General features: G+C 41.6%; 1 protein-coding gene across 1 annotated transcript in view; it reads right to left on the minus strand.

The window, feature by feature from the left end:
- Window positions 1-5,159: 5,159 nt before the first annotated feature.
- Window positions 5,160-24,238, minus strand: part of ANXA2 (annexin A2) — a 39,574-nt gene continuing 20,495 nt past the window's right edge. Inside the window, exons 4-13 of the mRNA XM_016126947.2 lie at window positions 19,302-19,396; window positions 16,070-16,183; window positions 12,926-13,016; window positions 11,968-12,047; window positions 10,602-10,661; window positions 8,855-8,948; window positions 8,221-8,316; window positions 7,845-7,903; window positions 6,614-6,736; window positions 5,160-5,519 (exon numbers count right to left, since the gene is read on the minus strand). Coding sequence (XP_015982433.1) covers window positions 5,460-5,519; window positions 6,614-6,736; window positions 7,845-7,903; window positions 8,221-8,316; window positions 8,855-8,948; window positions 10,602-10,661; window positions 11,968-12,047; window positions 12,926-13,016; window positions 16,070-16,183; window positions 19,302-19,396 — 872 coding nt within the window. The 3' untranslated portion in view covers window positions 5,160-5,459. The remainder of the gene's footprint in view (window positions 5,520-6,613; window positions 6,737-7,844; window positions 7,904-8,220; window positions 8,317-8,854; window positions 8,949-10,601; window positions 10,662-11,967; window positions 12,048-12,925; window positions 13,017-16,069; window positions 16,184-19,301; window positions 19,397-24,238) is intronic.

Consider the following 24,238-nt stretch of genomic DNA (forward strand, 5'->3'; position numbering starts at 1 on the left):
CTAACTGGATGAAAAGGTCTGATTCTGAGTCTTTGTTTCATCTATGCTCTGAAATCATTTTCTGTTGTTTTTCTTTGTTTTCCCTACAACTTGGAATAAGATATAAGGAGTGCATCCTTCATTCTCTTTTTCTCGGTTTATGCCTCTAATAGGAACCTGTTTTCCCTACTGATACACAAAATTTAGCCAACTTAGGATCTTTAAAGCACAGAGTCAGATCTAAATTATGGAGCTCTGAGGTATCCAGAATACTTATGATTTATCTAGAATAGATATTGTAGATCATAAAATGTCAAAAAGAAAAATAAGTCAGAAGATAAACATAAAAAGATTCCCTTCTAGTGGTTCATCATGGGACGTAGGCTGTTCTGGTGATTGGGGAAAAAAAGTAGTATAAAATCAAATTACGATTGGAAAATAGATTTTAACATTAGCAGGACCTCATTCCCCATTCACCACACCCAGGCACTAAAATGTTCCCAGAGGCAGCCAGCACTGTTGTGGGCAAGTTCTCGATCCCCTGCAAGCACCCAGGCTCCCCCATGAGAGGTCAGGACACTCAGGTGCTGAATGGAAGTGGGCCACCATCCCCTTCAGCTGGGCCACCATCCTCTTCAGCTGGGAACCAACTCACTCATATCTGGAAACCCAGCTGTCCCAAGGGTAGGTTATTCATTTCTTCCTTTTACCCCAGAACCTTCCCTTTTGAGACAATCCAGGCCTTCATGTTCTTGAAACTAGACTGAAAAATCAAAAGCCACTTACCTCTTCCGTGGGGAAAAGGAAGTCTAATTTTCACTCTCGAAGAGGGGGAATGCTGACTCTCATTCTTTCCGGATGAGCTTACTACCATGGAAACTAGAGGTTATTCTCAAACAGGTCAGCCTGCCAAAATGTTAACAGTAACTGATTCTAGCTGAAGTTCCAGATAACTTGGATTTTCTTCTTTATAATTTTCTATATTTTCCCATTTCAACAATGAATATGTATTCCTCTTGTATGTCAGAAAAAAATAATTCTGCTTCAAGAATTACCTTTTCCAGCAACTTTCCAGATGCTTCGGCTTGGGTGAGGATCAGCTACTTCGGACCCCCAAGTGCCTTAACTGTGCCTCCCTCAATCACAGCCCTTATCATTCTACATGATCAGTATTGCCTCGTTCTTCAAATCTCCGATGCTCAGTTCAGTAACACACACATAATAGGCCTATTTATTGAATAGAGTAATAAGTCGCTGAATGAATAAGTAAATGGGTGAGGTCCTATATTACCTGCTCAACTCTAATCTTCACAATCATATATCTATTAGTTCATATCTATTAGGACAAAAGTGATCCGTTAAAACTGAGATGGTTCTGCAGAGCTCAAGAAACCATGGTAAAATTTGAAATCTCTGATATAGAAACCTAAACCTTATTTGAAACATTTCTCTATTTCTGATCCAAACTCCTTGCTAATCCTTGAATTAATTGATCTCCGGAAATTTACTTGGAAGTATGATAGCCTTGGGCTACAATGGATAAATAGCTGGGAAAGTCCTAATTTGTCATCACCTACTGTTTAAAAATAACAGCCACCCCCACGGCCAGGTTCCATTGACATAATGAGTCTTTTCTGATTTGTTTCTTATTAATAGAAAGCTGATGGTTTCAACTGCACCACACCAAGGGGAGGAGATAGGAGGGCTAGTGATTATCCTAAATAGCTCATTTCTTTAGTGCGATTTCAGGGGTCCAAGAAAGCCCTCTGGCACAGCAGCCATTCTCCACTTCCTCAGTCCCAGTTTTGCTCAGAACTCGCCTAGCTTTTAGACTAGATGCAGGCTATTTAAAGTTGGAATCGCTGGGTTTGGATTCCATAAGGCCTAAATATTTGGCTTCTGGTTCACTCTCCCCTTGCTCTCTACTGTGGAGAACAAGACTGAGCAGCCTGATTAGGGACGCATAGCTAGGAACAGCACAAATGCAAAAGAGGACTTACAAAGGAGGAAAGTGTGCTTTTCTGTTTTAGGAAACCTGCTGACATAGGGAATGCTCCTGTTTTTCTGCAGAAATGCTGCCTTCCGTGGACAAAATTCAGCCACAATCAAGCTAATTGAATGAACAAATGTAATATTTTTCCAGGGCACCTCCAATTTAATGCTTGATGAAATTGTGTCTTTCGCATATATTTACAAAAGCTTTTCTTCATCCAGAAATGTCTGTTAAAATTGCTTATAGATGCTGAGATAGCAAATCACTCTTCTAATGTAATGAGATAAGTCATCTCTATAAACTTTGCTTGCTCAAATGTACTCGCATAAAAGAAATCAGGCTACAGGCTTTTTTCAATAAATAGAATGAACAACTAGAACTTGATGGCTATAGCATGTTCTGCCTCATTGCTATGAGATGTTTAAAATTGCTCCCTCTCTTTCTCGCAGCAGTTTTCATTTTAGTAGTTGATGGGAAAAGGAGGTCAAATAAACTGATGTGGATAAGAAGCCAAAGCCGTTTGTCAAAACGTGAGGAGAGGCCTGGAGATTGGAGCCATTTAAAGACTAAAAATTGATTTAAAAGATTTCTGTCCTCAAATCATTTTTCTTGCTAAATGTAGCCACTTTGTGAGCCTGGTTTTCCCTGCCTTAGCTATCTTTACTAATAATTCACACCATAGGAACTTCGCACACTGAGAAGATTCATATGCATAGTCATTTGTGCATAGCCCCGTAAAACCAGTCTAAAGATCGAGATTCCATGGGAAAAAAAGAGACCTTCGGAGGTTTTTCCATCTGTTTCCAAGTAAGATTTGTCTTCCAACTTTAATCTGGAACAAAAGGCCTAACAGGCCACGCACGCCTGGGGTCACCACCCAGGGCCATTGCGTATGGCTACTCAGGTTGTGCACTGCTACACGGGAGATGCCGTTGACGTAGACCACAGTGTAAAGGGTGCCGTTTGGAACTGTGCAAATGTAACAACCTGTCCAGCCCCACCATGCAGTCTAGGGGATAATTTCACAGTCATAGTTCTGTGACTTTCATGGCCGCACTGCAGGCACTGACGACCTCTTCGAAGAATAAAATCGAAGTTATCATCAGTTGACAAAACGTTAAAGCCTGCCTGTGCCCTTTTCCTTCTCTTTACAAAGTAAAATTGGGAGACTATTCAAATCTCCAGATGGTTATCCCTACTTCAAGAAATGGTTTGTACAGCTTGACTGAGGAAGACGGGCTGGAATCCAGAAGAATATGGGACCAAATTCCAAGCATTCTGTCAGTTTTGGAAAACACTAGACGACACTGCTCCATACAGGGGAGACGGCAGACAGCGTTTGGAAGTTCCCCGGGAGCCTTTCCTGTGCCTGCCTGCCTTTTGGATTTTCCCTCATGCTGGTGGCCTGGCTGTCCTGGGCACGGTGTGAGCATAAGCCTGCCCTCACGCTGGCTGCATAGCCTTGCTTTCTCCTTTACCAGGTTCCCTTTGCCACTTGAAACACACCGTATGGTGGGAGGAAACAAAGCCTAAATATTTCCAGATCTGAAACATTGCCCTTGACAGTCTCTGCCCAGCCCTATCAATCCTGAGTTCAACATGACAATTTGGGTTAAACAAAAAGGTCTACTTTTTATGCAGTTCCTTGAACTCTGCACCAAGTTACATGGAAAGGTATATTTTGGGATTTGAGACTTCGATTCTAATATGCATAGGAAGATACACTTGAGAAAACACCCTATTTTTGCATAACCTGCTTTTTAAAGAATATCTCAGTGGCCTTAGACACTTCATGGGCCACTAGTGACTCAAGCGCCAAGCTTCATCGAGTTTCTAACTAAAGTTTATCAAAGGGTCAAAAGAGCAAATCAGTCAGCTCATAGATGTATTTTGTCTGATCGACACAGTATTGTTTTAGTTGAATTTGAATGTTTGAAGTGGGGCAAGCACTCTCCATTTCTCCAAACTTCCCACTTCTATCCAACTAGCCATTTCACATATTTATTTCCACACCTACCTACTGCCTGCAGACTATGTAATTTTCCCTATGAATTTACTAGAATTTGCCAAGAAAGATACAGGGGAGGCACATATGGATCCACAGCTGATCCTCACCAAGGCTCAGCCAAATGTCAAGAATTAGTGGTTCATTCAGCATCTTCTAACAAGGAGAATGTAGTGTATGGGTTCGGGGATAGTCAACTCACCCTCTACCATCACCTCCTCACTCCCACTGATGCCCAGCCTTATACCCTGCTCCAGAGAAGCACCTGTATATGCAAACTGCAGCATCTTGGGCTAGCAGCCTGTGAACAGCACCTTTACATTATGAACATAAATACATAAGTAACACATATATGCTTATTGTGCAGTCCGAAAGGATAAGGAACCACGGGACTCCAGGGAAGCTCCTGGCTGTTTGGGGAGAGTGGGAGACATAATTTTCACTGTATATAGTCTTTGTGCCTTTTGAAATGTGTACCAGTTGTATGAATTACCTCTTATTCAACAGACTCTAAGAATGCGTCGAGAGATTCCTCCTAGCTATAAAACTTCGCCTTAGACTTTATGGCACATAGCAAATGTTACCTTCTCCTATAGGTCATCTTTCTTAATAGTCACAAACAATCACTTTCTTCTGTGGCCCCAATCCACTTTTGTCAGACGTCATGTACGAGAATGCTGTAGCCTGAGTCACGGAGAGGTGAGTCCTCGAGGCTTTTTCTGTAAATCTAACGGCTAAACAGAATCTACCTTCCCACCCCATTTCCCTTCCCAGTTTGAGGCCACCACTGATGTTTGTTTTCACCTTATTTACTTACAGAAAATCAGCACCTGAGGGGTGATGCTGGGACAATTTCCCCCAGAGGTTGTATCAGCTCCTGGGCACGCAGAGTTGTCCCAGAGAACTTTCCGTTACAATGGCAATGTTCTCGACTGGTGCTGTTCAACCCATTCGCTGCTGAGTGGCTACTGAGCATTGGAAATGCGAATGGCGTGACGGAAAACGAACTTATTTCATTTCATATAAATTAAATGGAAACAGACACATCTGCATAGTGGCCACTATATCAGACACCTTGATTCTAGAGTGTTCTTCCTCTAGGGACAGCTTTGCCAGCTAAACAACACACCCCTTAAGTACATCTGATTTTTACACAGATTGAAAGCGAGGTCAACAAAGTGGTTGTTTAGTCTAAAGTAAAAATTCGGTTTATTCAACTGTTTATGACACAGTACACAAGAGGCAAAGTGTTTCACATCATAGATTTCACTTCCAAATCCTTGGAATGTTCATTTCTTTGGCTAAAAGGAGAGACTAGACGGGAAAGCCAGGCAATGCTGAGGCAACTGAAATACGGACGGGACAGGGGGCAATGCTAACGTCATCCTCACGGGGAGGGGCTCAGGGGGGCTGTTAGTTGCAAGCTGATTTTCTAGAACTGTTAGCTGGAAGCACTCCTGGATGCTCGGGCTGTTGCAGGCCTCAGTCGTCCCCACCACACAGGTACAGCAGCGCCTTCTGGTAGTCCCCCTTGGTGTCTTGCTACAAATGGCCAAGGAGAAAAAGGAAATTCGGTATCAAGAAAAAGACCCAAACTTCGCAATAACATGCAGGCGGAGCCTCTCCCACTATTAACAGAGAGGACTCTGTGAGACCTGCCCAGACACAAAGGCCTAGAAGACCACACCCGAACCATCATCATCATCGGAGGACCCTCAGGGAGTATGGCCTAGGGAAGGCTTTCAAGTCACATTATTACTACAAGAGTAAATGGATGTGAGGTACTGGGGATTAACATGATAAGTGACCAGGGCAACAGAACCCAACCTGCTCTCACTGCCGTGAGGTCCTGCAAACACCACCACTTTTCGTCCTGATCCTCTCCCTTCCAAAGAAGATGGGATATTTTCCTGCCTCACTGTGCTATGTCCTGGGTTCTTAAGACCACATAGAAATAAGCGAGTATGGTGAAGAAACAATTACTAAAGTCCTAAATGGTCCCTGAACTTTAAACATATGCCCTAATAAACCTGGATATAACTATCTAAACCACTTCTAAATTCACCCTTGGTAACCACTGATGTGTTTTTGGAAATGTCAGGATCTTTTAGAAAGGGGGATGGCAACACCTATCTGAACTACACACAGTAGGACCACCAAAAATGCAATCACTCCTTAGACACAATTGATCTGTCTCTCCAAAACAGAGAGACTAAATTGATGGAGAGATGGGAGTTCTGAGTAAAAGTTGCCAGGCCTATCACAGGAGATTTTTCAAGAAATGGAAATATAATAAAATATAAAACTGAACTGATCTAAGTCTCTTGAGGATGTCAGCAAGTCTCACAAGGCCATCATCAGGAACACCAATTACCACTGCAGAATAAACAGATTATCATTGCAGAATAAACAGATGTGGGATATAGAAAATATTTTGCCTGACTCTATAGGATCCCAAGACGAATTGTAAATAATTTATTTCAAAATAAATCCCTGATAACTGATGACTAGCAGCTCTTTCTCAGTGAGTTAGAAAACAAAACCACTACTCCGTCACTGTTCTAACAGACCATTCGCCCATGGACCCGGGCCCTCTGGATGGCAAGGCAGGGCCGACACGGCACTGCAGGGCTCACCTGGATGTAGTAGTAGAGGGACTTGCCGTACTTTCTCTTGAATTCAGATCTAATTTTCAACATGTCCACTTCACTGCGGGAGACCATGATTCTGATCAGGACCTTATCACGAGTTCCCTTGCCCTGAAAGTCAAGCAGGCGTTCCGAGTTACAATTCACCGACAATGTGAATCAGTCAGTGTTCAGTGATAATTAAAAATGGATCTAGTAAGTTTTCTTGCACATGGAACTCATCTGAATTCTTGACGCTGCCCTCTAAGAGATTTAAGGTAACAGCGTAACTATTCCATGAGAGAAAAAGATCATGAAACACCAGGATGACATCAGCACAAACCCACACTTGTGTGTTCGATAAATGTGTACTGAGCACTAACTACTGTAGGGCTCAGATCAAGAAGTATGTGAGTTTCCACATGTAACAAAAAGTTCCTGGCCCTTAGTGGTTTAGAGGAGACATGCCACCATGTTTTCTTTGTGGCTCTGTGCTATTGTGAATTGTCTGATCAATAAAGATGACTGAATTCACTTCCAGAGGCACCAAAGAACAGGTCATATTTGATACGGAGGCTGAGGAGAGACTGGGGAGAGGCAGTGTGGACAAGGGGATGACCCAGGAGAAAATGGATAGGCTTGGAAGCTAGAAAGCACGAGGCACATTTGAGGCATGGAAAACGGGATGGGATTATGGAAAGAGACAGTTCATCCAAGGGAAAGTTGCTGAGCTGGCTTTGGAGTGAGACTCAAGTTCAAATCTGGCTATATAACCTCAAACAAGCGGAAGCTTTCGGAGTACCAGTCTCCTCAACTATAAAGAACATAATGACAACAAAATAATAATAAGCCTCAGGTTCTTTGGTAATAACTTAAGGTAAAGTAAGTTGCACAACATCCGTTGTACATTGGTCACTTAATAATCTCTCCTGTCCCTGCTTGTCTTCACTCTGAGGTAACAGGAGGGGATCAATAAGAAATCTGAGCAGGAATCAGACACAATTACCACCTGGTATTTCGTCCCTCCCGGGCACTTTATTTTCTACCTGTACGCAAATGTGTTCAAGTAGTTGGGAGAGGCAGAAGATGGTTTTGTGGCTTTTTCACCTGTTAAATACAATCACAACTGACGAGGGGCACTCCTGTCTCTAGACAGTGGGGTTCCTTCCTCCATAGTCAAGGAGACTTAGTTTGGAGACACAAAAGAAAAGCCTAGTGTGGAAACATGGACCTCTCTTACCTTCATGGAGTCATACAGTCGATCGGCAAAATACAGGGGCTTGTTCTGGATACACTGGACTGTGGAAAGAAAAGGAGTTAGTAACTCCTCACCCCTCCACCAGTGTGGGGCGAGGGGCTGACCTCAAAGCACAAACCAGATGACCTGACTCACAGGATGGGGCTGCAAAATGGGAAGAGAGCAAGGAAAACCAGCGTCCTCTGAAACATTCAGCTCCACTGTGGTTGTGACCAGTGAAGATCACAAAACCACCATGTGAAGGAGTAGCACCTCCCAAACACACTTGAGTCAATAAGATGAGCATCCATTCCTTCCACTTCGACACAGTTTACTGAAAGTTGGTGTCCACCAGGGATGGGGGGCCATGTTTACTTACCCAGGTTCAGGAAAGCATTTTCCAGATCTCCCTTGACTTCCTTCTTGATGCTCTCCAACATGTCATAAGGGCTGTAGCTCTTGTACCTTTCGAATACTAAAGAAAAGCAACAAATAATTACTACAACAGAGCTACTACTAGTCAAAGCTGTTAGTGATCACCCACACGGTTGTACGCCACCATTCAAAAAAGAAAAAATGAGGACCATCGCAGCATCCTAGAGGGTTAGGGGCTGCCATGGTGAACCAGAGCTGACATTGCGCCAGCTGCCCTGGGACAGCTGTCTCATGCACTAGTCCTGAACGGCACTGCCCAAGCTACGTCTGAACACCTACACCTCCCCTGAGTGAAACCCGTCCTACCTGGAAGCCACAAAACACAGCACCCAGCAAAACCCATCACTTCGACAAATATAGCAAGATAAAATGATCCTCAGACAAGAAGGGGCAGCAAGCTAAAGCATCAAACCATGGGAGATATTTAGGAGAAAGAAGGATCCAAAATGGGAGAGAAGGCCAAATGGATGTGGTAAGGGAAAATGCGAGTGTAACGTGGGGAGTGAACTTTGTTCCAGCAGAGCAGAGCCCCAACATTTTGGCCCCTAGGCTCTAAGACCTCTCAGCACAGCACCCACCTTTCTGGAGGTGACACACGCTCCGCTCGGTCATGATGTTGATCCATTTTGGAACATCGGTTCCTTTCCTCTTCACTCCAGCATCATAGAGATCCTATGAGCACAACCAGCCAGAAAAGGTCACATGATACAAAGCCAAGTCATAAAAAGTGTCATGAAAAAACCTAAAAACCTACACATTCAAAATACCAAACGAGAGAAAGGATGATCGCGCTGCAGACGTGGGAAAAATATGTACTATTTAGACCACAAGTCTTAATCAAGAGGAGTCTTCCTTAGGCACAGACAGATCAGCATGAGACTAGACTGATTCTGAGGCCGGTGCTCTACAAATATCCTCTCAACACAAAAGGAAGGACCAAGAGCTTCTACTCACATATAGGACAAACAAATGTTCATCAGCACATCCAGTTCTCCTCCCTTTTGGCAGTTTGAGTAGCAAGTAAGCTGGCGGTCATTTACCGAAGGCAGGTACCTACTGCCCCCGCACCACCCAAGTTCCTTAGAGACTCAGTAAATGATAGAGCTGGAAAAGGAGCCAGTCCAACCTTATTTCAGTCTCTGGAAATTTAACGCTATAAATAATGCTAACAGTGGCTGGGAGGGAGAGAGGCTTATGCAAGGTGGATACTCATTCTGTGACTACCACCTGAGAGTGGCAAACTCTAACTTCCATTACTTTAGTTAAAACTCTTCTTCACTGCCTGCTAAAAGTGTTGTGTGAAATATACTGAAATTTAAAACTAAGATAAATTTAAATAAATTTTGTTCTGCATCTCTTACAAAATGTTTTGAGGTAGCTGTTGACCCTTCAGGCAAAGCACGTAGTTCATAGTGAATAAGCTTAAGAAATAGTTCTCAGGGATTACGGGACTAGAACCAGCAAGAATTCTATTCAGAAAAGAAGGAAGGGCCTCTGCCACCCTCCCCATCTCCCCAACCACAAAGGACAATAAGCCTTCCTTCCTATCCCTGACTATGTGTCCACCATCTTCCTACGTTCTCATATCGTTTACTCTTGGGTGTTCATTTGTAGCAAATGCATGCCAGTGTGCCCATCTGTATTACACCCTGCAGAAACTGGTACTTCCACACAAGCAAAGCCTCAACGAATATACATGAGTCTAGTACTGACCCTGTAATTGACACCAGCAGTGTAAGAGAGTATCTTATAATAACTATCGCTCCCAGGAATTGAAAATGAAGCCCACAAGCTCTTCGACATTCCTCCCTTCCAAAAGTGGAGCCTTCTTTCCCTCCCACAGCTTGTGGGCTGACCTGTAGTGAATAGAGAACAGCAGTGACGGTGTGCAACTCTTGAGATTAGGGCACAAAGTACTTGGCTTCCTCCTTGCTGTCCCTCTAGATCGCTCACTCTGGGGAAAGCCAGCTGCCATGTTATAAAGTCACTCAAGCAACCCTTCAGAGGCCCATGGAGATACGGAGGCCTCCTGCCAACAGTCAAGTGGGTGGGCCTCCTTGGAGCAGATCCTCCTGACCCTGCCGGGCCCTCAAGATAACTGCAGTCCTGGTCAACATTTTGTCTGCCACGAGAGCTCCTGAAACAGAACCACCCAGCTAAGCCACTCCCCAATTCCTGACCCACCAAAACTGAGAGATGAAAAATGTTTGTTGTTTTAAGCTACCACATTTGGAGGTAATTTGCTACACAAGATAGGTAATTACCATACAGATTAACCAGAGACTAATCAGAACAGAAACTCACACCAAAAAGCCTGGCACTTACCCGGGCATCTTGATCAATCAGTTCATAATCAATGACAGATCCATCTTCTGCTCTTCTACCCTACAAAAGAAAAAAAAGACATTGAATATATTCCTTTCCATATTTTTAAATGGAAATGTTATTTTTCTCTCCAGCCTATGTAAGCCATTATTTAATTTACTGAACAAATAGCCACTTAAATTTTTTCTTCACTTTGAAGTCTAGACAAGACCAAAGTGGGTAAAATAGTTGAGGCAGTGATGGGGATAAGGGCTGTGCCTCATATCATCAACCCCCATCCTTGGTACCCATTCCCAGGCTATGCATCTTACAGAATCCTTTCCTCAGAAAGCTTACAATCCAGATGGAGAAAAAAAGCATGGAACAAAGAGTAAAACAACACAGTAATCCATGGCTCTAAAATGTGAGGTGAGAATAAGGGAGAAATCTGTCAGAGAGCACAGTCAGCAAAGTCTGCGGACAACGGGGTATGGCTGGAGTGAATCTTGAAGGATGAGTCAGGAGCTGGCACAGGGAAGGGGAAGAAAGCCACTCAGGGCAGGAGGAGCAGTGGTGGCGGGGGGAGGCTGAGCACATCACAGGTGAGCGAGGGGCTGCCCAGCTGGAGCAGACGGGAGGGAATCCTAGAAGATTAAGTTAGAGAGAACCAGGGTATGGAGAACTTCTAAAAGTTTGGATTTGATGCAGCAGAAATGGGTTCGATCAGGGGAATAAAATGGTAAAAAAGGATTGCAAAAAGATGAGTGGATGGTGGTACACAGGGCAGGCGGAAGAGAGGAGAGGCACGGAGGGGGCGTTGTTACAGTAACGAAATGCGAGTGGGCAGGACGCAGCATGCCAATCCATCATTTGTCATCAGGCCTTAAACTGCACACTGGTCAGAACTCAGATTCAGAAGGGAAATGCTTTTCATCCACATTAACATGTTAACATTAGCAAACAAAGAACCCCACTCCTGTCCAGGCAAAGGACTGCATGGGCAAATCCTCTCCTATGAAGTGAGAGCAGGTGAAAGAAACAAGAAGGTGCTTTCTGCAGGGTCCTAGGTGACCACAAATAGAGGCAAAGTGACCTTTACCAAGCCACGCAGCAAGGGCTGGCACACACATCCAGGCCAGGACTGGAGAGCTGCCAGTTCCTCCTCTGGCCCCCAAAGTCCCCCTGACCATGGGGCTCTGCTGGATAAGAAATCCTATTATATAAAAATGACAACTCTGCAGTGGCAATGCTAACCCACTGTCAGAAATGCAGCAGGAATTTCTGATGCAAGCACAGAGGATTGAGTTAATTTGTGCCCAAGTATAAAATGAGGTATGTGACTTGCCTTGGAAGGAAGCAAGGACAAAGAAATAAATGGGAAACCAACCTTTGCGAGGGCAACCATCAGCTTGCGGAAGTCACCAGATGTGTCAGAGATAATGTCCTTCTCCAGATCAGTCTTGTACACTTGGAAAACAAACGTATGTGGATTTATGCTTCCTGCCTATGCAGGCAGCCACCTACCCACTCCAAATACCCCCTGCCCTATAAGCCTCTGAAAAGCAGAAACTGCTGTGGCAGCACCGATATACCTGCCCAAATGAGAGTGGATCCTCTAGAACGTTTACCTTCATGAAATTAGAGCCAGTGTTATTATCAGTGACAAGGAACGCACAGAGCTTGATCAAATCAGGGGTCCTCAGTTCACCTTTAATCAGTGACCTTTTCTATAGCTAAAGTACTATTTCCCAACCTCCCTGACTATGCTCATTTGAACATCAAAAAGTTTATTTTTATTATCCACCAACTGAGAAAATTCACAACGGCAAGAACTAGTAAGAATTAAATAGTACCTAATGAATAAATTTGTATTTTATAACTCAAAATAGTATCTATATTGAAACACAGGAACACACATGTAAAACGTATCATTTATTCTACCCACCGTCCCTTATACTCCTTGGTGCACAGAGGTCCACATGCCTCTCATGACAATTATACAACCACGGTCCGGAGATGGGAACCTCCTGAGCAGAGACTGGATAGCACCCAATAAATGAAATCCATGTATAACACTTTCTACTTCTCCCTATCAGATCTTTTTTTCAAAAAGTTTTGTGTTCTCTCCTTTCCCTCCTATCTATCCTTTTGCAGAAGTTCTAGCGGAACATAATAATCAAAACCCAGGCCATAATGAGGTGAAGCAGAGGGACCTGGACCACAGCAAAGCACCGGACATTATAGATGGCAGGCATTTCTCCATCTGTTATCTGCGCCCCATACCCCCCAAACACTATCCCAGAAACTGGGCTGAGAGGATACGTCACAGAACTAGGGCTACTCACTTTCCTTGTAGACTCTGTTAATTTCCTGCAGCTCCTGGTTGGTCCTTGAGCAGATGATCTCAATGAGAGAGTCCTCATCGGTCCCCAGCCCCTGTGAACCAGGCAGTACAGACATAAGAAGGGAAAATCCTCCTAGCCATGAGCCTACTTCTCTGATCTCAACCAGGTAAACTGCAAAGACGGACTGGGTCTGTTAGCATGCTTCTTTCTACATTCCTACTGAGGGATCTCACTGTATTCTTCAGCACAGGTTATCTTCTATTCCTTTAAAAAATGCTTCACCAGAAGACAAGATAGCATTAAGTGACATATATGAGCTCGACTATATTAAATACACATATAGTGAATGGGAAGAGACAGCAATGGAATACACCGAAATGTTACAAGTGGTTGCCTTTTGGTGATGGGCCTATAAAACGAATAACTTTTTCTTCCCATTTTTTTTTTTTATTTTCCAAGTTATATAATCACCCGCTATTTTGATAGAAAATAAATTTCCTCATTAAACAATTTTGCTCTATAATTTAAAATAAACATAGAGATTTATGTTGTCATTTGCAGCCAGCGTCGTTAGATCGAAATTAAGTCTTTTTACCAGGGAAAGGTATAGAAAAGATAAAATTTTTAGCTTCATCTCTTTGAAATGTAAAATTGGATTAATGTTAAAAATTTCATCCTTGTACTTCCATTTTTGCTTGATTACTATGCACTCTTCAGGCATTTTACTGAACCAAAAGGAAATAATGAAGTGCCAAATAAACCTTAACACCAACACTTTATTAAGGAATAAGAATTTGATGGGTGATGTATTCAAATTTAATACATACACTTTTGAGCATGCCGGATAGCTTGAAAGGACCCAATAAAATATGTATTTCAAAGCTGGCTTCATGATCAAAGTCAAGATTTAATAATCAGGATTCTCTAATACTTGTCTTTCCGAAAATGGAAATATCACTTTGAACTAAGTAGAATTACAACTGTTTAAAATGTAAATCAATTACAAGGTGTTAATACAATGAGAAACTTACTTATCCACATGGAAAGTGTGTCAGCTATTAATTAAACTTATTAGAGTTTATAGGTCCCTGAAAAGTGGTCTGTGTAATATAAACTAAGCCTCGGGTTAATGGTTAATTTTGAATTTTATTCTTAATCTAATCTATGAACAAATGCCGCTTCCTCCAGTTTTTAATCATGATTCAGAGGTTTTACCAAAGCCAAAATTTATTTCCCTTTTAGCAAAAGGTCTACACAATACACAACATTCTATACAAATGGTATAGAATGACTACCAAGCATCTTCAAATATTTTAGAGGGCAGTTTTCAGTCTCAAAGATGACAGAAATATCGTCTCAAAATAGCTCATGCATTAGAAGAAACGTTGTATCTTGACAGTGCTGAAATGTAAAACAGGTATAGCAATATAAGATCTGTTTTCTTCCATCACTGATATATGAGTGCTAATATCTGAGAATTCTGATAGTGTTTTTATCTGTGTATTCAAAGGTGACCTTGGCAATTTCCAAAACTTGGCCCAACCTTTCCACAGACTGTCCACAATTCCTATCACAAGGGCAACTTCTACTGTAACATATGGCAGATATTGCCACTGGTATTGCCAGGAGTCAAAAGAGATTTTTTTTTTTTTTTTTTTTAAAAGCATAGTTCAGTTAATGTCACTTCAAGCTTATGGATTTCAGAAGGGTAGTCAACTGTGATAGCTAATGGAAGAGCTGGCACAAGGTCAAAGATTTAGAAGTCAAAGCACCTTTCATTGGGCCCAATTACATAGATTACGATGGTGACTGACAGCTCAAACAGGTCCGTTTCAAGTCACTAATCCTGGTAACGGATACTAGTAAAATTGTACAAATCGCAACTAAATGAATTCTTGACGAAAATAAGATAAGCTGATCTGAGACGATGATGGTCAGAGGAAACCTATGGCTACAAAGGTCCCAAGATTCGGTTTTCAGGAGTGTTCTTTTTATTAAGCAGGACCATGACATGTTATTGCATCTTATCATTCTCAGTTATACCTTTCCTGCAACATAGCCTACTTCGGAAGCTTGGAACAAGTATGCTCAAATACATTGAGCACAGCTTGAGCTAAACTGGATAACTGAAGGAAAAAAGATTTCACAGCCAATCTTTCAGCAGCCCTACGCTATCAAATTCTGGACCCTGGAAATGCCTGGTGTGTGAAGCTGCCTCACTCTTGAGGTACTCCCTGGAGAAAGGGATGACAACTGAACTGTGTGATATTAGTTCTAGTGACAGGCTTACAGCTCAGTCTCTTCATAATTCAGGATCAGTGTGGCATCACAGAAAACGCATTCGTACTTAGAATAAAAAATCAGAACTATAGCTTTACCCCTAAGGCAGAGGCGTTACCCAGTTTCATCAGCAGAGGGCAGTATCGGATTACTCAAAGTGTTTCCGACACACCATGACAAAGGTTCTCCTGTGCTTTGCTGTAACATGCATTTAAGTTTATGCATGTTACACTTATATAACACTTGAGGTTTTGTGTGTGCACAAAATTCAAAGAGGTACCAAACTGGAATTTTTATTATCTAATTTAACCTAAAATTCTAATCAAAAGAACTCTTTAATGTGTTCTGTCCGATACTTTCAACACAGGTACCATTCATGGTTTGAAATCACCCTTTACATGCACTGCATGTTCTGATTTTGCCCGAATTTGAATCAAACAAATGACAGGGAGAAAGTTAGAAAAAGGAACACCCAAAAGAGCATGGACAGAATTTGCAAGCTTCACTTAACAAAAGCTCTGAGTTTTACTTTTGCCTTAATATCACAACAAATCTTTTTTACGGAGGAAGTGTAATCAAGGAAGTAGTTTTTCCAAATGGTATTTCAATTGCCCAGGTGCCAACCAGCAGCAGCTGGTAACAGACTTCTCCGCATCATAAAAGTCCTTTACGGTCTTAAAAAAAAAATGTAATTGAAATATTTTTGGTACAAATCCTGAGACTTTTAGCTTCGGTTGATTCAAAAAAAGATGGTTCCAAATGAGAATTCAACAAAACTGAAAATCACCTAATTACACCGAGAAAGCTGTAATTCACAAATATTAATGGCAGATTTGACAGAGATTGCATCTCACATGTGTTTACCTTCATGGAAGCTTTCAGCTCCGAAGCATCATACTGAGCAGGTGTTTTCAATAGGCCCAAAATCACTGTCTCCAGGTGGCCGGACAAGGCTGACTTCAGTGCTGATGGAAGTTCCTTCAGAAAAAATGAGCAAGAACATGGGAAAACTTGGTAACCGGTGTGCACTTTAATACTGGTGAGTGGAACAAAAGAGGGATGTGTTTGTAAAGCAGGTTGTGATTCTCGCTACTGGGGGCCTAGGTCAAACTGTCCCTGCACTACATCCCTTCAACAGACTCAGATGTCAGAAACCGAAAGGTCGGACTTTGCTCTGACAAAATCCCCTTAAATCAAAGCTGATTTTGCCTTCTCCCCAGTCATTAAAAGGAAACCAGAGCAGTATGCAACTCCTCAGAGACGAGTGTGAGGGCACTTTCTAAATACACTTGCATGTGGCAATAGCCCATGGAAGACTTGGCACTTTCTGGGGTCAAGGACCTTCTTGAGAAGGAGCTGGTTCAAGTGGAGAGTCTCCAGGGAAGCAGAGGCCTCGTGACCTGCTGATATCTTTCTGTAAAAGATGTTCACAGCGGCTCCAGGGGTGGTTCCCAAAAGTCTCCAGAAAGACTCAGAGGCACCAGAATGGCTGGAAGGGGCTCATGAAGCTTTCCTATGCATAACACTTAATTCAAGACTGCGAAAATATCTACTTGTCCATGACAAATTAGGATGGGTTTGACAGTGATGATGGTGTACTAAAGCCCCTTAATTACCCCCCTGACTTCCCTGCTGCACATGACTTCTTAAGGGTCCCACTGTCACCATTAACACAGATTTGAAGCCAGAGGTCTGAGTCGGCCCCCACAGATGTAGACAGATACCCTAATTCAATGTGGCTCTTAAAGATACTTCCTCAGGGATTAAATTTCCTATAAATCACAGGCATTAGCTGATGACTGCACTCTGCTATTGTAATTATTTTGCTCCCTGTTCACTTTTTCCTTTCTCTTTTCTCCTGTCTTTCCTTCTCTCCTGGCTTTCCAGCACCACGTGATGGCATCTACACTGTTCAGCCCCCAGAGGTGCCTGCAGGTGCTAAGCGGTTGATATGCAGCCTGCTTCAGAGAGAATTTTCTCAAATCATTCAGATAGGTTGAGAAGTGAGATGGAGCTTAGAGATCATCTGGCCCAACCCTTTTTACCACCTCTTTCCCATGCTTCTGCTGTCCTAGTTATACATAGCACTTAGGAAGGGACTGAAAAAGCAACCAACACCTTCCAATTATAGCACCAATTTTCCGACTTGGAACTTTGAGGTTAGGTAATTCCAAACTTAGCCTATCCTTGACACTCCCCTCTACCCATTCTCCATTCAAACTTCAAATAGCATCTGTGTACCTAGTGACTTCTTCCACTTCTATTATAAATTCCTTATGGGTGTTCAACTTCCTGCTTCTCATAATGTCTAGCACAAGGCTTTGCATTGAACAGAAACTCCAGAAATGTCTGACAAAACATAACCATTTCTCACATAGAGAAACCTGGCATCTGGCATCTGCTTGAACATGAAAGCAACATAAAATCAACTCTCTTTCCCAACTCCTCTCCGCGTCTACTCTAGCTCTGCCTATGTTGTTCAAGTTCATCACCTTGGCAGCTTTGGTCCATATCCCTAAAGTAGTCTGCAATACAGAGCTTTCTCCTTTACTACGCAAACAACTCGTTCAAAACAATAAGGCTCTGCTTCCAAAATTTCCTTCAGAAATCATCTCAAGTAGTTTATGTATCCTTCTGTAAAACATGACAATTCTCCTTAGCCCAAGGCTGAGAGACATCAAGAATCAGAAGGACAGTGAGCTGTCCCCAGTACACAGCAAATCCTGTGAGGTCACTGAACCCCATCATGACTCTAGTAGTATCTTCCTCACAACAATGAGAGCTTTGTCCTCCACCTATCTGATTTGAAATCATGATCCGGGCTTCTGTATTTCCATGTACACTTATGTGTATACACCCAAGTGTGTTCCAAGACCCCACCCTATAAGTGACGGGTGAAGAACAATTACAGGCACACTGCCCAACGAGGTGGGCCTTATGCTCCAAGTGAAACTCAGCTCTACCAGCTCACAGATCCTTTTGGGAAACTGGAGAAATAAAATACTCCCTTCTAATATGAGCGACTAAGTGTCTATTATATTTTAATTAAAAAAAAATACTCCCTTCTATACTTCTTTACTATACTTCTTTAATTAATATACGTGTATGCGGAAGAAGAATTTTAATGCACACAAGATGAAAGAAGCCAGATGCCTTCCTATTATGCCTTTTCCAACTGTCCTGGAGGTGTGGGAGGGAGCGAAAGCAGGAATTGACCTGCAACTCCCCAAACGCTGGTGGTCATGGCCACCCTGAGAGCAGAAATGTCTTCCAGGATCCTTCCAGCTCACCTCCACCATGGCTACGAGTGAAAGCCCTACGTCAAACGGGAGCTGAAGGAACCCACAGTTACTGTAACATCCAAGAATAAATCAAAAGCTTTTAATAGCAAGAAGTTAAAAATAAAGCAGCCTGTCCTTAAAATTAAAAATAAAAATAAAATTTCCTAACTTTGGAACAAAATAAAGGATGAACAAGCCCCAGGCTGTTCTCTAACCACTGGTGAACAAGCAAGAGAAAAAGCACACAAAGACCCTTTAAATAGTGGGAACATGGCAAGCTGAAGATAGACTGGTGGACCAAATAACTACTATGCCCATTGCAAAGCTCTTAAGAATTCAAGTGTATTTTGTTTGTTTGTTTGTTTGTTAAGAATGAGAGGAGCATGTCAGGATCAATACTCAGTGGAGGCTAGTGTCCTCACATTAAATTAGAAACATCTTATCAAGAACCAGCAGAAGTCATAAAGATGAAATAAGCTGCTCCTACATGTGGAGAACTACATGTAGCCTGGCACGAGGTAAGCATTTAATTAAAAATACCTGATGCTGGTACTCTGTTCCTTTTTAACTTTCTATTCCCAGAACTTCTCCCTCCACACACTGAGTTAGAGGAGGGCGTGGTCTTTATATATGGGTTCCGAGGTCCAGAGGCCCTGTGTGTGCAAACTCTGATTCATACCATAGGAAAACCTTGGATCCCCAAGGGTTCCAGAAGGCTCTTGCTGGTATGAGCCAGAATTCATGAAAAGAAAAAGCAGTGGCTGAGGAAATGAAATTCAACAAGGTATGCCCTTCATCTCCGAAACTGTCTGTACCTTTTTGGTCCTTCTCTGGTATGCAAAGGCAATATCCTGTCTCTGTTCATTGCTGCGGTTGGTCAAAATGTTGACGATGGTGACCTCGTCCACACCTATGGAAATATAAGTTGTGAATAATTAACTACATGCTCTAGTCCTTTGTGCTTATAAAGAAGATTTTAAACAAGAGTGTTTTAAACTGAGATTTATATACTATTTTCCAAATGGAAATACCAGGACATCAAAATGTATTCTCTCTCTTGTCAGCACCCTCCGCCCAGCATATAAACCCTTCTATCCCTGACAGCCTCAAATCTCAAGCCTAAGTAGACCTTTTAAATATTTGCTTTTTTTTTTTTAAACTACTTTATTCATAAACTGGTTTCTGGAATCAACAGTAGGAGGTGCATTTGTAGGACTCTGGCAGTCGGATGAAACAACAAAGATTTAGGAGGATTTTAAATGAAGGTCTCCAAATTGCCATTTAACTGAGAATTTTATAGATAGTAACTGTGAACTGAATTAATAGAGACAATTATTTATATTTATTACAGAATTATGGCTATATAAGCAGCTAGGTATAATTTCTATAATTATAGAAACTGTCATGACAAATGAGTTGGATTTAATATGGCATTTGTACTTTAATAGCATAATTGATTAATACAATCATACTTATTGAAGACTAAATTGTTTTGTAAGGAAAATAAACGTTCCACTGCTTTTAATCTTCAACAGGCAATTTTAATAATCAATTTTATAACTTTATTAAAAAGAGTAAGTGTTTTAATCTAAATTAAATCTAAATTGGGAGTTTTGAAGTGCCACCAAAATATTTTAGTGCCTATTTTAATTGGAACATGTGTATTTACAAAGATAAGCAATGCCTTCTGGTATCTGAAAGTTTGTAATTTTATATCAGAAATGCTCCTAACATGCCATTTACCTTACGAAAGCATGATTTTAAGAATTCATAAAGTAAAAGGTCTCTCTCTTGACTGATTAGGAACTTTGTTAATAAAGAGTCTTGGCCATAACCGGATAGGCAATTCTTGGGTGAGAGAACAGAGTGGCTGAGTCCATGAGGTCACATGTGAACCGCAAATGGCCTGGCCTGCAGGAAACCGGTAGAGTTCCAAAGCAACAGAAAGGTCAGAACTGTGATGATTTGAGGCAGGGGCCATGAACAGACTGACAGAGAAGGTATCTCCAACTCTCAATCATGTTAGAAAGGTTAAAAAGTAGAAAGTTAGAATTTCTGGGTATAAAAATAAGTAACATTTTTGTATTAATATACTCATTTCGAAGTGAGTTCAGTCCAATATGTTAGTTATATTAACTGCAGCATCTATTACTTTAGCTTTGATTTTCAAAATAGCCAATGTCAATAAAGAAACCCACTATGTATAGGAGATTCAGTTTGAGAGATGCTTATTTCAGCATCACAGATAACATCGAAAAATAAAGGGGGGGAACTATGTCCAATACAAGACTGATTAAATAAATGTTCTTTCATTCGTTTAACGGAATACAATAGGTACAGTCATTTAAAATGACAGTATAAAAATGGAATATTACTCGGCCATAAGAAGAGATGAAATACTGCCATTTGCAATAACATGGATGGACCTTGAAATAATCATACTAAGCAGAATAAGCCAGACAGAAAAAATGAAAATCACGTGGTATCATTTATGTGGGATATAAACCTAAAAGCAACAAATGAGCAGGAAAAACAAACAGAGACTCATGGACATGGACAATGGACTACTGGTTACCAGAGGGGAGGGGAAGGAGGGAGGGAGGAAATACAAAAATAAAATGTTAAAAAATAATCATGTATATATAGTATGAAAAAAAATAAACTGGCATTTAAAAAAATAAAAATAAAAATAAAATGATGGTATAAAGTATTAATTGACATGGAAAAATGTTCACAATATACTGTTTTTAAAAAAGGTTGCAAAGCAGTATACCCAGTATAACTTGATTTTTTAAAAATACACAGACATATAAAGAAAAATATCCAGAAGACTTTATACCAAAATTTTAACAGTGAGTGGTGGGATTATGGATAATTTATTTTCTTTCTTTTGATTATTATGCTTTCAAAGTTCACCATAATGACCATAAAAGGTTCTTTTTTAAATACACTATGAATAACATACAATTATTGATGTAGAATCAGTAATTCCTAGCACAGTTCTAAATAAGTTAGTTAATAAAACACAATTTGTAAAATAATTAGGAGCTATATCTATATAACTCTCTTTTGTTTCCAAAACATCCTAACACCGACTATCTTATTGATCACCCAGTGGGGATAGCTATTTCTTGTCCTAATTTATAGACAGAGACGCCGAAGCTCAGAGATTGAGGCTCAACTCTGCAACTGTCACCTGTGGAAACATCTGGCCTCCTTGGGTCTCTGTCTAAATCTGCACAAGGGGCTTGAACAATGACCCCCATTTCTACGTCCACAAAATACTAACAGGTCAAATCAAATTTTAACACATTTAGTTTCAATTAGGTATGGGCAGAATAGATTTATTCAAAGACTCGTTAAAGTTAGAGGCTACGTTAGCGGACGTGTGTGGGCATGTATACATGGATGCACACCTACCCACATGCATGAGTGCTCCCTGGCACATGCTCTCTGTCTCTGTCTCTAAGTATTCTATGGTTCTAACTTTATATGAGGAAAATCATTTGTTTATAAATGTGTTTCTGCTCTAAACTTTCTTACCCAAGTCTGAACCTGCTAGGGAACAACAACAAAATATGATTATATCTTATGACCTAAATTCAATTATTTCCTGAAGTCAATTTTGGGGCTGCTGACCTGAACGCATACCAAGAACACTGACCCATGAAAAATTATTCCCCCTCAGGAACAAATGCAAAGGTTATGTTTGTGTCGGAATGTGGTCCTGGACCTACCTGAATTGAAATCAGATGAAGCACTTACTAAAAACACAGTTCCCTGGGCCCCACCTGAGAGCTATTGATTAAAGCTTCTCTTGGACTTTGGACCCAAGACGCAGCATTTCACCTGGCTCCCTGGTGACTCTTTGAGAATCACCAACAGAGGTGAATCAGCAAAGGTGAGGAATCATTAGAAACCTGCATAAATGCAAGACATTTAAGTATACTTCTACCAGCTGCTTCTGTGAGGTGGAGGGTCAACTACAATTTTAGGGAAAGAAATGCTTTTGTCTAAACAACCCATGTAAGAAATAACACCTGAAAAGAGTTCAGTGCACAAACTGCAGTGTAGTCCCATGCTCTTAAGTTAATGAAACAACTTTTGCTTTTTTGCTCATAGCACCTTAGCGTCTACCCAGAGACAGAATTCAATCCAATTATTGGAAATCCCCATAAAGAGCCCGGGTAGTTAACCTGAATCTCACCTAGGAGGCAGCAACTACTATAGTCTGAAGGAATCTAAATGTAATTTACCTAAATTATTTACCAAGCTAACGGCCTGCTGAGATGCAGCATCCAACATGCTGGGACACCTTATGAGTGTACAATCTGATGCTTTACAAAAATGCTAATGCCAGCAACTACAAAGAAATTAAATGGAGGCTATTTCTGCAAATGGAAGCCTCTTCTCCTTCTGAGAACCTTACCTACATCAGCTATTTCTCCCATACCATTGTCTGCAAATTTCACATTGAACTGAAAAGAAGAAAAATTCATGGAGCCCAGGATCAACTGCCTAGTCAAAGCCACTTAAGGCATGTCCTATGTCATAACACCAGAATACACATATCTGCCTGAGGGATTTTAACCATCTTATCTTCAGAACACTGCTGCTTCCTCTTGACCTGCTATCCTAATTGGTGAGGCAGTTTATTCCTGTAGAAAATAGTTCAGTACAGGTTGAAGCTGCAAGGGTCATCCGGTTACTCACTATTTCTGCCCAGGATGCAGCGGAAGGATGAGCACTGAACACTCAGCTATCTGTGTCGGCATTAACTGTTGTCAACAGAACGAGTGCCAGTACACTAGGAAAGTTTTAACAAATTTAACGCAGGCGCAGACGCCTGGGAGATGAGGCTCTGCTTTCTGCATTTACACTTTCAGATTATTCACGTCCCAGTGTGTAGGGATGTATTTGCAGGGTGGAAGGGCCCTGTGTGGGTGGGACAAAAGCATAAGGAAAACCCAACGAACCTGAATGATGCACCTTTTCCCATCCTCTTCCACTTGTGTTTGACATGGAAGGTCACAGAGTAACCTAAGCAAGGCTTGCACTGGGGAACAGTGACATGGGTGGGGGATCCTACAGACTAGAGGTGAGAGAACACAAATTCTGTGATTCGGATACACTTTTAAAAATTTCATTTCACAACTAATAGAAGTTAAGATTTTCAGGAATGAGGAACCGAGACACAAATTTATTTGGCTCCTGATGGGAAACAGCACAAGGAAGTTTGTAAGCATTTATTCCTGAATGAAAACGGTCAGCTAATCTCATCAGCTAACTACAAAACTGTCTCCAGCACTCTGAGCTGGGGCATCGGACAGGTCAGCCCCTGGATTAAATGCCAACTGACCTGAAGCAACGGCTCTGCCTAGTGATGCCACAGGGAGGCACCACTGGCAGCAGAGCTCAAGCAAAAACTCTAGGGTCCCGGGTCCCTTAAACCATCAGCTGTATTTTTAAAACATAAAGAACACTTGCAGTCTAAAATAATGGCTGAATCCCAAACCACAAAATCAGCCCCCTGGAGATTCCTCCTCCTCTCTGCGGGTGGAAACCCCAAGTCAGCTCCTCATCTGGCATTCCATGGAAAATGTGTCATTATTGTCCACGGGCAAGGAACAGGATGCTGACTCACATCTGCCAAGACACAGGACTGCACAAAGAAAATGGATTTCATTTTGTGTGATGAAGGACTCAGGAGGCCCTCGGGGTGCGGCTGACTGATTAGAAAACCAAAGGAAAA

Source organism: Rousettus aegyptiacus, unplaced genomic scaffold (genome assembly GCF_014176215.1).
Source record: "Rousettus aegyptiacus isolate mRouAeg1 unplaced genomic scaffold, mRouAeg1.p scaffold_m13_p_3, whole genome shotgun sequence".
In the NCBI taxonomy this organism is placed as follows: Eukaryota; Metazoa; Chordata; class Mammalia; order Chiroptera; family Pteropodidae; genus Rousettus; species Rousettus aegyptiacus.